We start from the raw sequence: 12,818 nt of genomic DNA, 5'->3' as shown, positions 1-12,818 counted from the left end.
TATAAAAACCTTTTAAACAGTACAGACCTTAAGTTAAATGAGTCAAATACCTAAATACACATTCCAATTCTTTCTCCATAAATACAACTCCAATCTTTTTTCCTAAATCCATCTCAGTGTTTTGCAAAAGGAGAGTGAAAAGGGGAAGGTAAATCAAAAGGAGAGAGATCTAGAAAGGCTCCTCTCTGGTGACTTAAAGAACGGGTATTAGCAAGTTAAAAACAAAACATTACAAGCAGCCTTCAAAACTGGAGGCCTAAATAAATGATACGATGAGGGCTGGGAGGTGGAAGTCAGGAAAGGCTCCCCTAAGGAGGTCCCAAGTGAGCTGGATCTTGGAAGATTGACTATAATCAGAAGGGCGAAGAGTGGGAGGGTGCGATTAGAGTGCACATGGATTTCATAAATTCAGATATTTTTAAAAATTATTTATTTATTTATTCGTTTTAGAGAGGAGAGAGAATGGGGGGGGGCAGGAAGCATCAACTCCTATATGTGCCTTGACCGGGCAAGCCCAGGGTTTTGAATTGGCGACCTCATGGTTCCAGGTCGACACTTTATCCACTGCTCTACCACAGGTCAGGCAATAAACTCAGATTTTAATAAGGTCAGTCTTAGTCCCATAAAAAATGGAAAAGCTGAGCTATCTATACTGAGTTTAGATAGCAATTTTGTCCAGTTTCCTTTTTCTTCCATCCTTACTTTTCTTAATGCAGTGTGAGCCTTATCTGTAGCTACCACTAAGTGACTGTTTCCTTGATAAACATTGTAGACTTGATTCAGAAGCTTGTCCTTAATGCTATGCGGAGCCCAATAAGTTATTATGAACGATATTTTTTTTTTGTGCCAAAGTTACATTCTGTATCAACAATGACAATAAAATGAATAAGAAGGTGGTTTAAAGTTAATATACAAACAGGGATCTCTGAGGTGTTAACTTGCTAGTAATTCAGGCTCTTCTGGATACAATGACAGTGCCCTATGAACCTTAGCTAGAACTCACGTCTGTCTCAGGTGAATAAAGATATGGAATGTGAGTCACCTTGCAATTACACCGCCACCTGTCAGAGTATTTAAGAGGTGAGAACACCAAAGCTAAATCTATAAGATCCTGCCCTGGTCTTCCTCTCCCTCCTTCGGGTCTGAGGATCCACAGAGCTCAGATTCTTGACTAATGTCTCCTAAGCATCATTTTTTAAAAATTATTTTTCTAAATTTAAAAAGGGCTCTCTCCCAGGGCCTCAAAGTTACTCTGAGTTACTAATACCATAAAGTTCTTGGATATAAGATGTATTCGTTAAGTCTATGGTTTTCCGATAGGGAAACTACTCCAGAGTAAGAATTCTTCCCCCAATTCCTGAAAAAATGTACACATCAGGTGTATGTACTACCAATCACACACAGGTACATAATTATTTGGGATCATGCTGATCATTCACCTGTGGTCAATATTCAGCCCAGTCTTTTTTTTATTTTTATTTTATTTATTTATTTTTATTTATTCATTTTAGAGAGGAGAGACAGAGAGACAGAGAAAGAGAGGAGAGAGAGACAGGGGGGAGGAGCTGGAAGAATCAACTCCCATATGTGCCTTGACTAGGCAAGCCCAGGGTTTCGGGCCGGGACCTCAGCATTTCCAGGTCGAGGCTTTATCCACTGCGCCACCACAGGTCAGGCTCAGCCCAGTCTTATATCCACATAAACAGGTAAGTCAGGGTGGCTCAGAAGCCTCACGTTTCACTGAAAAATTGAAGCCTGGATCTCAAGTGGAGCCTGAATTCTCCTTAGGAAGCATGTTCTGGAAGCAAGTGCTTATTCTGTTACTGCTGCATAGGCTGGGCAGTGACAAGAGGCAGCTGGAGGTGAGAAGGGGGTAGTCGGCCAGTGCTGAGCAAAAGTGGAACCGCTCACCACCACCCCCACCCCCCGCCCCAGCTGAGTCCCTCCCCTCTCCACACCCACAGACTTGTCCCCATCAGGTGCTGCTCTTATAGGTTATTTCTGCTTCCGGGGTAGAGAGCACAGATTCTCATCTGCTCATGTCAAAGCTGCCGGGATGGGCCCGGGCCCAGCAGCGTGTATGGCACCTGTCTGTGGAAATCCGAGTTTTTCCACAGTAAACGGAGGGGCTGCAGAGCCCGGGTTTCAGTCCCGGTCACCATGAAGGGAATGGACAGGGCCTGCCCTCACCCGATGTTTGGACGTTGTTGCAAAACCTCGCCACCCTCCCGAGCCCCATCCGCAGGCCTGGGTGCAGAACGTGCCATCCCTCCGCACGCCTGACTCTTCTAGGTCACACGGTGTCCACGCGCACCCACTCGTGCTCGGAACGCGTCCCTCCGGTGCGCCGCCGGCCTCCGAGGGCGGGACGGACTCCCTCCTGGCCGAGGCGGCCCGCCGGGCGCCGGCAGAGGCCGGGCCCCGCTCCCCGGCGGCCGAGTCAGGGTCGGGGTCGGGCCTCGCCGGCCCGCGGGCTGCCCTCCCCTCACGGCCCGGCCAGCCCCCGGCGCACGTGCCGGGTGACAGGCCCCTTATAGGTTCCATACCTGCCACCGGAAGTGAGTGAGGAGGGCAGTATAGGCATTTCCTGTGACGCGGGCGCCTGGACTCCATTAGGCAGCAGCTGGGGGAAGAATCAACACACCAGGGAGCGGAGCGGAGCGGACCCGAGGACAGAGGCGGCAGCTGCCTCCGCTGCCGCCCGCCGCCGCCGCCTCCAGCGCCGGGGCCCAGCCCAGCGGCGGGCCCCGTGCCCCCGCACCGGCCCGCCGCGCCCCCCGGGCCGCGCACCCCGAGCTGCCTCCGGGAGGGGGGGGGGGAAAGGGCCCGGATCCTCCTTCTCCCCCTCCTCCTTTGCCCTCCGCCCCCTCCTCTCTCCCTGCCTGACCCCCGCCCCGGACCCCCGCACCCCGACCCCCGCCTCCCTTCCCCCTCCTGGCCCCCCTCCCCCCCCCCCCCCCCGGCTTCCCACCACGGCCTCACTCGGCGAGGAAACTCTGGCCTCCGCTTCCTCCTCCTCCGACTCGGACACCGGCGGAGCCTCCCCGCCCCCGCGGAAGAAACCCCGAGCCTCGGCGGCGGAGGGAGCAGGAGAGCCCGGGGCTTCGGCAGGCAGAGCAGGCCTCTCCCCTCCGTCCTCGTCGTCGTCCGCCTCCTCCTCCTCCTCCTCGGTGGTGGTAGTGGTGGGACTCCCCCCGGCTGCTGCTCCTTCCGCCGCCGCTGCCGTCCCCCACCGAAGTAGCGGCCACAGCCTGGTTAGCGGCAGCATCATGCAGGCCAACGGGGCAGGAGGAGGAGGAGGAGGAGGTGGCGGCGGCGGCGGCGGCGGCGGCGGTGGTGGAGGAGGAGGAGGGGGCGGCGGCCAGGGACAGACCCAGGAACTCGCCTGCCTGTCGGCCCAGAACGGGGAGTCGTCCCCCTCGTCATCGTCGTCCGCGGGGGACCTGGCCCACGCCAACGGGCTCCTGCCTTCCGCCCCCTCCGCCGCCAGCAACAATAGCAACAGCCTGAATGTCAATAACGGGGTCTCCGGCGGGGCGGCTGCCGCCTCTGCCACCGTCGCAGCTGCCTCCGCCACCACCGCCGCCTGCTCTTCCTTGGCCACCCCAGAACTGGGCAGCAGCCTCAAGAAGAAGAAACGGCTCTCCCAGTCGGATGAGGACGTCATTAGGCTAATAGGACAGCACTTGAATGGCTTAGGGCTCAAGTAAGTATCCTTTACAGGCAGCTGGTGCGGACGGACCGAGGGACGGAGGCTGCAGGGGAGAGAGGCTGCAAAGAGCTCGGTCAAAGAGAGAATGATTGCTGGGCACGCAGGGCCCAGGACACTGGAGGACGCAGCTCAGACGGGCCGACCTGGGAGGAGGAGCTGAGCCAAAGGGAAATAAGAGAAAATCAGTCTGACAAATTGTGAGACGAGACAGGCTGGTGAGGGGTTGGGGAAGAGAGTGATAGAAACCAAAAGATCTCCCCCTCCCCACACACCTTCAGAGCCTAATTGTCTGTCAATAAAGACATGCAGAGTGTGTCTCTGTATGTGTTGGGGGAGGGGTGGATTAGAGCTGGTGGAAATAATGAACCTTGGAGGATCTGTTTTTCAAGTGTATCTCATAGGCATCTTTGTGGGACACCTCCCCACCCCCAGCCATGATAGACAACCCAGGCAAACTACCAATCAGGAAAGACAATCACCTACAAGTGTTTATGGGAACCGAGGGGCTGGTATCATTTGGAAGCGGGTTGTTGAATAAATCTGATGTGAATTATGAAGTACGATACCATGTCGATGTCATTTCAAGGCCCTTCTGTGTGTACAAGAGGCCAACCACTAACTAACTCAGCCGAAACCCCGGTTTAATACCAAGGAGATGATTGCTTCTGAAAAAGGGACATCTGATCTGGTGAATCATTTATTTTCCAATACAGTGTAGGTGGCCCTGTGTACCTAAAATAGAGTGAAGGTAGACAATGACCTTGGCCCCAAACCACTGTTTTGTGTACACAAAAAGAAAAACTAGGGGGTGGAAGGCAGGATTGATGGGATCCCCGCGAAGCCGGATGGGGAAGCAGACCCAGCATCCGACTAAGGGGGAAAATATGCAACAGTTTCCTAGCTCCACATTGTAAATTAAAACAAACTCTTAACGCTAGCCAGTGTCGTTTTGGATTTACAGATTTGTTCTGGAGAGGGAGAAAAGAGCGCTTTTTAGAAGTGACATAAATATTTTGATTCTCAGGTATATGATTGATTGCACCGTTTAGCTGAAAAATAAGTGGAGTTGAATAAAACATTGGAACAAACAAATATGTAAAACTGATAAAAGAAGGTTCTTAGGTATCAAAACATCTGGTGGAAGAAAGCAATTTGATGAGCCTTTTACATTTTCAAAGAGAAATAGAGGAAGATTTCACTTGTTTTGCCCAAAGGAAAAGGAATGGGTAGGAAAGCCAGGTTTTGTAATTGCTCTCACAACGTATTACTGAGACAAGAAGCAAGCTGACAGCAGCAGGAGGAAATAACTCATGACTGTTTGGAACCTACACCATAGTAAATTTGCTATTTTTAGTATAGACAGAAAGGGAATGGTTTTTGATGCTTGATTTATTTTAATTTTAAAGACTGACCTATTAGAATTTCTATGCAACCATAATATCTGGATGGAAGGCTCCTCCCTGACACAGGTCCTATCACCTTGTATGGAGCTACCAGTTTTTTAATCTTTGGAAATGTTAACAGGGTGGTATGTAGGTCCTGTTTTTGTTTTGTTTTGTCTTTTCCATTTATTTAACAATTCGGTTACAACACGTTTTTAGAAATTTCATACTTCATTTAAACTTCTGAGGCATTAAATGGCGAAAGTAGCAGAACTTAATTTGGTTCTAGTTTCAGGAAGGTTTTTAACTTGACTGGATGTAAGTGAAGGTGGCAGTTGAAAACATCAAATTGGTTTTAGCCAAGCATATGAAAGCTTTTTATTTCTTTTTTCTTCCTGAGAGTAGCTTAAAAACTTTGGCATCTGTTTTCATAGACATGAGTTGATTGGGAAGAGGAAACCCTGAAGTTGGTCAGGTCTTTTTTACACTGTATCTCTCCTGCAGCCAGACTGTTGATCTCCTCATGCAAGAGTCAGGATGTCGTTTAGAACATCCTTCTGCTACCAAATTCCGAAATCATGTCATGGAAGGAGACTGGGATAAGGTAAAGTAGGGTCTATAGAGCTGTGTGACTGCTGCTAAAATTGTATATTTGACGTGCCTGTTGTGACATTTCTGTTTTTCTTTTATACCAATTTTTGCAGGCAGAAAATGACCTGAATGAACTAAAGCCTTTAGTGCATTCTCCTCATGCTATTGTGGTAAGAGGCGCACTTGAAATCTCTCAAACGTTGTTGGGAATAATTGTGGTAAATACACTTTTGTTCTTAGTTTCACATTTATGCTTATTTTATTAGGTTATTGATAACTCGAGGCTTCTGCCTCTTAGAAAAGATTAGCCCTAAAAGAATTAAATTTCATATAAGTAAATTTGTAAACTAAAATGAGTGTTTTTGATGTTTTAAAGTTTTCAGTTTTGTATTTTTAAAATCATGTTTATTTAGTGTGTCATTTGAACCTAGTTAATAAATTAAGTTTCTTCAAAATTATATGGAAAGATCATGCTTTTGGTGCTATTAATAGGCGTTTTATAGTTTTAGAATAGAGGATAAATTATACTTTTATATTTGAAATACTGAATGTGCTAGTAAAGAATATGTTTGGAGGTGTGTATATCTGTATAATAGCCTTAAGTAACTGATACTTTAATTTTTTTAATCTTTAAGAATTATAATTATAGTTAATTCAAACCAACTCCATTGGTGTGCTCACCATTTTCCATTCCTGCATTCCAGTTGTGTGAATTGACAGTGTCAAAGTTTGTATTGTATGTGTGACTCTGGTGGAGAGCTTTTATGTAAATTTGACCATTGGGCTCTGCTTACTGGCCTTATTTCCCAACAAGATCAATTTAGTAGCTTACCTGTTAGTTTCTTTCATAAATCTTAATGAAGCTTTTATACTGTAGGCTTTCATTCTTCAGTAGATGTTGGTGAGAAAGAGAAGGAGATAAGTTTTTTTCTAAGTGCTTGTGATTGGAAACCATGAAGAATCAGCTGCTGGCCCCTGCCTACTGGCTTTGTAACTCCTAGCTGATTGATTTGTTGTCAGAAGCAGTTTCCTGTCTGGTGGGGGAGGGAAAAGAGAGTGAATAGGAAGTGCAATAGGGAAACCAGCTGTTTGCTAAATGTTAGTAAATGAATGTTACTTTTGATTTTTTTTTTTAATGAGGTCAAACATTAATCTTTCTGTCTTTGTCCATGAACCTAATAGAGTCTCTTGTTTTTATTTTTGGGGTTTAAAAACAATATACTAATTACAAAAGCGTTTTTGAATTCTTAATGTAATTTTATACGATAGAATTCTAGAGAAGGACTTTCGGGTGAATTAAAGGTCCAAACAAATATGAACAAATACAGGTTCATTTAAGTTGATGATCTTTGTGTTATCTTTTTTCTTTCTGTAAATATTTCAAGATACCAAAATTTTTAACTTTCTATTATTGAATGAGATGACTGACAACTCATGGAATAATCAATTCCATGGTAGATTTTAAAAATGAAAACACAGAATTTAAAATGAACAGCTATGTTCAGAAGGATTACAGATTTTCCAGTGACTAAATTTTCCCCAATTAGCATATTTGGAGTTTTAAAAAGAAAGCCACCTGAGTGTATTTTAATTGGCCGGTCTTTCATAAATTGCTAACTCTGACAGAGTAGAAGGTGACCCTGAAATAAAATAAAGGCAATTAAATGGCCAAAATAAGACTTGGGGTGCTTTCCTCATTGGACAGGTCAGCACTCATGTACAACAGCCAGGAACTTGCCCGTGGACTATTTTAAAATAAGGGTGTGATTTCTTGGAGGACTATTTTCCTTTTTTTTTAAGCTTCATCCAAATTATATCTGTAATTTAGTAGTCAAAAGTTTGTATGGGTTCACTTTTTTTTTTATTTTTATATTTTTATAGTGATTTGAGACTTCTGTATTAGATTTAGACTATGACTATATCTCATTAAAAGCAACATGTGAACTGAAGAAAGGTAGTTGTGGATAATTTAAAGAGAAGTCCTTTTTATAGCCTGTTCGGTCTATAGAACATTCTAGGATCTAATAAAAGATGAAGATTAAATCTCTTGCTGAGCCTACCGCCATCAAACTGTTTAGGTATTTATACAAAGAAAGGTGTTCCCAGTACTGTCTCACCTTAAGCCAGTGGTTCTTAAACTTTTTGAAGTCAGGGTGCATTTAAAATCCTACAAATAATTGTAGGCGCACTATATACAGATCTCTGAGAAATGTTATAATAATTAAGTCAAATATTGAAAAATATATATATAAAGTCCAAGTGCGCTTTAATGGTAATTAAACAAAATAAATACGACTAAATTTATTCTGAAATTTAAAAACATTTTGATGTTATATTTTTTGTTACGCTTTTTCGAATTCGTAAAAAAGAGGGGTTAAAAAAAATGTTATCTTTTTATTTATATAGATACATTCTTAGTAAGATTTAGTAAATTCGGCAGGTCCCGGAGTGAATGTTTTGTTTTTTCATTCTTGTGTTTATGAGAAACATGAGCCTGATGTGTCCTAGCAATTTCTTCAGTGTTTGGGCATATATTTGAAAGGCAAACTCATTTCCTCGTCAATACATTGAGGAATTCCTCTCTTTTTACTCTTAATTGTGTTGAGGGTAGAAAATCCTAATTCACATAAATAAGATGTTGAAAATTATAGTAAAATTTTCAAAGCTTTTTTAGATATTGCCACATATTCTTCTTTTATAGAAATCCAAAAGGCTTCAAGAGACAATTCCTTATGTTTATAGTCATCAATCCAAAACCCCCACCATACATATAGTCTTAACTTGACACCAAACAAAGGATAGAAGAAACTTACCTCCAGTCTTTCTGGGGAACATGGGGGGTAGTGTAAACAATCCAGCACCACAGCTTAACAGCCTTTTGCAACCTAATCAGGCAAATGAGGTGGGGGGTTGGGCAGACTGTCAGCTTATAGCCAATTCCCCACACCTTTGTCCCCCTGTTGGTTTTTTGGTCGTCAACAGTCACATATTTCTCTGGAATACCAAAGGGTGCACCTGGAAATCTAGGGCACACCAGTGCTCCCTGGCACACACTTTGAGAACCACTGCCTTAAGCATTGATAAATCAGTTGCTTTCAAACATGCAATTCAGCATTTTTTCACTTCTCGAATTGTGTTTAGATTTACTCCTCTCCCCCCATCTAGAAGTTAATCTAATGTAAGCAAAAATTTGTAATAATACTTTAAAAGACAATATTTGGGTTTTTTAAGAACAATTATTTTAACTTAATGACTTAGCCAAGACTAAACTTGTATTTTACTTTTTAAACCTGAATGTTTTTATTGACCCAATCCACTCTCCACTCTTCCCTGTGCACCTCCCCCTCCCCACCTCCAGATTTTTAAATGGTTTCCAGTCAACTGGTACTAGAAATAGCAAATTTGCTCTGGATGTTCTGGAAGCTGAGCTCATGAATCAACATTTTTTTTAGTTTGGGTTCAAATATGCCTAGCCATTTCTGAGGAACTGGAGTGGGTATGTGAGTTTGATAACATAGAAAACTTTTGTATGTCTAAAAATGTTTGATTATTTTTCAGTATAATAGAGCTATGTTAGCAAAAGTATTCAAATATTAATGTATGAAAAAGAACTAGTGTATTTTAAAGTCTAGTAGGGAAGAGTTTTGAGAGCCATGGTTTAAATATAATTCATTTCCCCTTTCCTCTGAGTCATATAATTGATATAACTTGGTTATAACCTTATTCCAGAGTTAGAACCACTACTAAGTTGGCTGGGAGGCTGTCCTTAATAAACAGACTTCCTGTGTATCTTAACTTCTAAGTTTTTCTTTCTCATTGAGTTCAATGTAATTATATGGGAGGAAAGGATAAAGCAATGCACATTTTGAGTAGGATTGGGGGGATGGGCAACAGCCAGATTTACCTTGTGAAACCATCATGCTCTCCTAGTCACTTAGCAACTTTAAGTTTCCATTAGATAGTAAAAGAAAGAAACAGTGCTGGACCCAGAAATGCTGTAAAACTATCAGAGACCAGAAATAATCTAAAGAATTAGGAGTTAGAGAAAGCTAGAAAAGAGTATTTTCTCTTTTTTCTTCTTTATTTAAGAAGCTTTTGGTCTTTTTAACAAACCATTAGTAAAGCCCTAACCTCACCTCAGCCAATTTCAGTATTCCTTTATTTTTTAAACTTTTTTAGTATCTAATTCATATGATTTGTGAAAGATGTTTATTTTCTTAAAGCAGTTTTTCTTAAAGCAGTATTTACATATTTGTGCCCTAAATTTTTGGGAAGTAAAATACGGTTTTACTCTCCTTCCTTATGTGTAGCAAATATTTGAACTGATTTTAAAGAGAATAAACGTTTTCTCTCTCAACCAAATCTCTTTCTGTGCTTGGCCAGCGGCACATTTGTTGCCAGGTACAACACCAGGATGTGATATCTGTTTGAGAATATTCTTTGTCTTAATCTGGAGAAAGTGACTCAGAAATGTTCTCACACTGCTTTTAGAGCATTCCTTGTATACAGAAAAGCGTATTTATATTGGCTTCTCTCAGTCCAACCCTGCCCTCTTCTTCTCTCCTGCCCTGCCTTTGCTCCAGAGAAAGAACATAACGTGTTCTAGCAGGGTCTTGATGGGAAAATAAGGGGAAATGGCACTTGGGACACTGTCCCTACACACATTGGAATTGGGGAGGTGGTGTGCATAGGACCTAATGATTGCTACCCAATAAATGAATAATTTGCCCTGAATTTTCCCCAAAATTCCCAATTGCTAAGAAAATTTAATGAAAAAATAAAATACACATGCTGGCCCGTTCCATGTGGCATTTAATTGAAAAATATTTGCAACTCAATATGATTCTCAAGTCTGAATCAAAACCACTGTGTAATATGAAACTTTAACAGTATATTGATAAACAGAAATATATGAACTCTTTATTTTGTAAAGAGTTGAAGTTTTTTTCAAAAGATAAAATGGTGAGAATATCCAGAATTAACTTCAAATATAAAATTCTTTGATTTTTTGAATTGTTTTGTTTTATTTAGTCTTGTTTTCGTTTTTTGTAATCTGATGGACTTCAGGGTATTCTTTAATTTGATATATAAAAGAAAACAAGGTTACATGTATAGCAACACTTTCAGGCCATTTTGGAAACTAATCTATTTCTGAAACACTCAATTAGTCTTAACTTTATGTATAAAATTTGGTAAGTGTAATTTTTTTAGAGTTATAGGAGCTTGAAATGAAAGATTTTTTCTATTCTTTAGCTATAGATTTAAGATTAGATTAGTACCAAACATAAGCAATGTGTATCTTATGAAAGATGTATTTAAATGTATGCCTAATTTATATGAAAGGGTTTGTTTTTACTTTTTTAGAAACCATTTTTATAAGCTTGTAGGTTATGCCTCTCTTCTAAATACTCTCTAATAGAAAATCTTGTAGTTACATGATACTCTTAATTCCGTGAATAAAGAATTTCTTCAAATGATTTTTTGAGAGCAGTATATTTTAATTGTTTAAAATAAGCATTAAATGTTTTTTAAAGTAAGTAGATTTAAGATTATTACTGCTATATTTCTTTTTAGAGACAGAGAGAGTCAGAGAGAGGGATAGGGACAGACAGACAGGTACGGAGAGATGAGAAGCATCAATCATTAGTTTTTCGTTGCGCGTTGCAACACCTTAGTTATTCATTGATTGCTTTCTTATATGTGCCTTGACCGTGGGCCTTCAGCAGAGTAACGCCTTGCTCGAGCCAGTGACCTTGGGCTCAAGCTGGTGAGCTTTGCTCAAGCTGGCAACCTCGGGATCTCAAACCTGGGTCTTCCACATCCCAGTTTGACGCTCTATCCACTGCGCCACCGCTTGGTCGGGCACTGCTATATTTCTTGAAGTCTCTAAATATTACTAAGATTTCCTATCTGCTAACCCTTCTACCTACATCAGTTGGCTTGCTCAAGCACCACTGGTAGCAGTTATGATATGAAGTCCCTCCAAGCAGAACCCCTAATTTGGTTTAAGATTTAAAAGAAATTCCAAACTTGATCTTCATAAACACCTCTTTTCTCTAGCAAAAAGCTGCTAAGATTGTGACAATTACTTTTAAGTTAAAATAAAGTATTATAGTAAGAAGCATTAGAAAGTATTAATTAAAGCCAAACACATTTCAGAAAAAAACTAAATGTGTAAGTTCTTCGTAAGTTGGAAATGGTTTATCCTTTGAGGGGAAAGTGCTGATAATTGTGTATGCTTCATATATACCTCAGTGATCAGATTGTTACCAGTCCACAGTACAAATATTGAATCTTTTTAAATACCTGTGACTTAAACCTTTATTGCCTCCTAGAAAGAGTGAGTCCATCAAGCTTAAACTCTTGTCTTCTTTAGTTGTAGGAAACTCAGTACTTTGCACACCAAGCACTAGTCCACTTGCTGGGCAGCTCTTCTTACTTTTGATAAGCCCAAATCTGACACTGAAACTTCTACCCCATGGCTCTCTCTGGTTCTGCTTTCTGGTCTACTTAGTCCTTCTCTCACACTGTGGATTTTAAATAATCCCTCCCATTACCATTAACTGAATGTTCTGCAGTCTTTTCCAAACCTGTAGCTTAAAATTTCCCTGTCATTCTATTATAAAAGTCAGCCTTGTTTTAAAGCAAATTTAGCATATTTTGACTAGTTCTAAATTTTTATAGAAGAAATAAAGTTCTAGGTGAATATTTGAGGTCAGAACTTATTTTTTCTTGTTTTGATGTCATTAACAATCGTATCTGATTTAAGATTATTCATTCAAAGTTGTAATTAAGGCATGGAACTGAGCAAAATAACGTTTAATATACCATGACTCTTAAAAAATATATATTTTGAGTCATATTAAAGCTTTATAAAAAGTTCTTGTCAAAGGGCATAGTAGAATGGTTTCTACTGTTCTGTTTAGGCACAAACATTTTCTGAACCTTCCATCAACTTTTTTCCCCTGACTGCTGCTTTCTGTCATGTCAGAGGATGAAGTTTTTGCTGCTGCAGCAGAAGTACCTGGAATACCTGGAGGACGGCAAGGTCCTGGAAGCCCTTCAAGTCCTACGCTGTGAACTGACACCGCTGAAGTACAACACAGAGCGCATCCACGTTCTCAGTGGGTAAG

General features: G+C 41.5%; 1 protein-coding gene across 2 annotated transcripts in view; it reads left to right on the top strand.

Moving 5' to 3' along the window:
• Positions 1-2,953: 2,953 nt before the first annotated feature.
• WDR26 (WD repeat domain 26) overlaps positions 2,954-12,818 on the top strand; it is a 42,005-nt gene continuing 32,140 nt past the window's right edge. The window contains exons 1-4 of one of the 2 annotated variants that reach the window (XM_066381052.1): positions 2,954-3,706; positions 5,599-5,698; positions 5,799-5,903; positions 12,677-12,813. In XM_066381052.1, coding sequence (XP_066237149.1) covers positions 3,270-3,706; positions 5,599-5,698; positions 5,799-5,903; positions 12,677-12,813 — 779 coding nt within the window. In that variant the 5' untranslated portion in view covers positions 2,954-3,269. The remainder of the gene's footprint in view (positions 3,707-5,598; positions 5,699-5,798; positions 5,904-12,676; positions 12,814-12,818) is intronic. The other variant, XM_066381041.1, reaches the window with a different exon arrangement.

Source organism: Saccopteryx leptura, chromosome 1 (genome assembly GCF_036850995.1).
Source record: "Saccopteryx leptura isolate mSacLep1 chromosome 1, mSacLep1_pri_phased_curated, whole genome shotgun sequence".
Classification (NCBI taxonomy): domain Eukaryota; kingdom Metazoa; phylum Chordata; class Mammalia; order Chiroptera; family Emballonuridae; genus Saccopteryx; species Saccopteryx leptura.
Note: the sequence above shows the minus strand (reverse complement) of the source record. Positions and strands in the feature narration are given on the sequence as shown.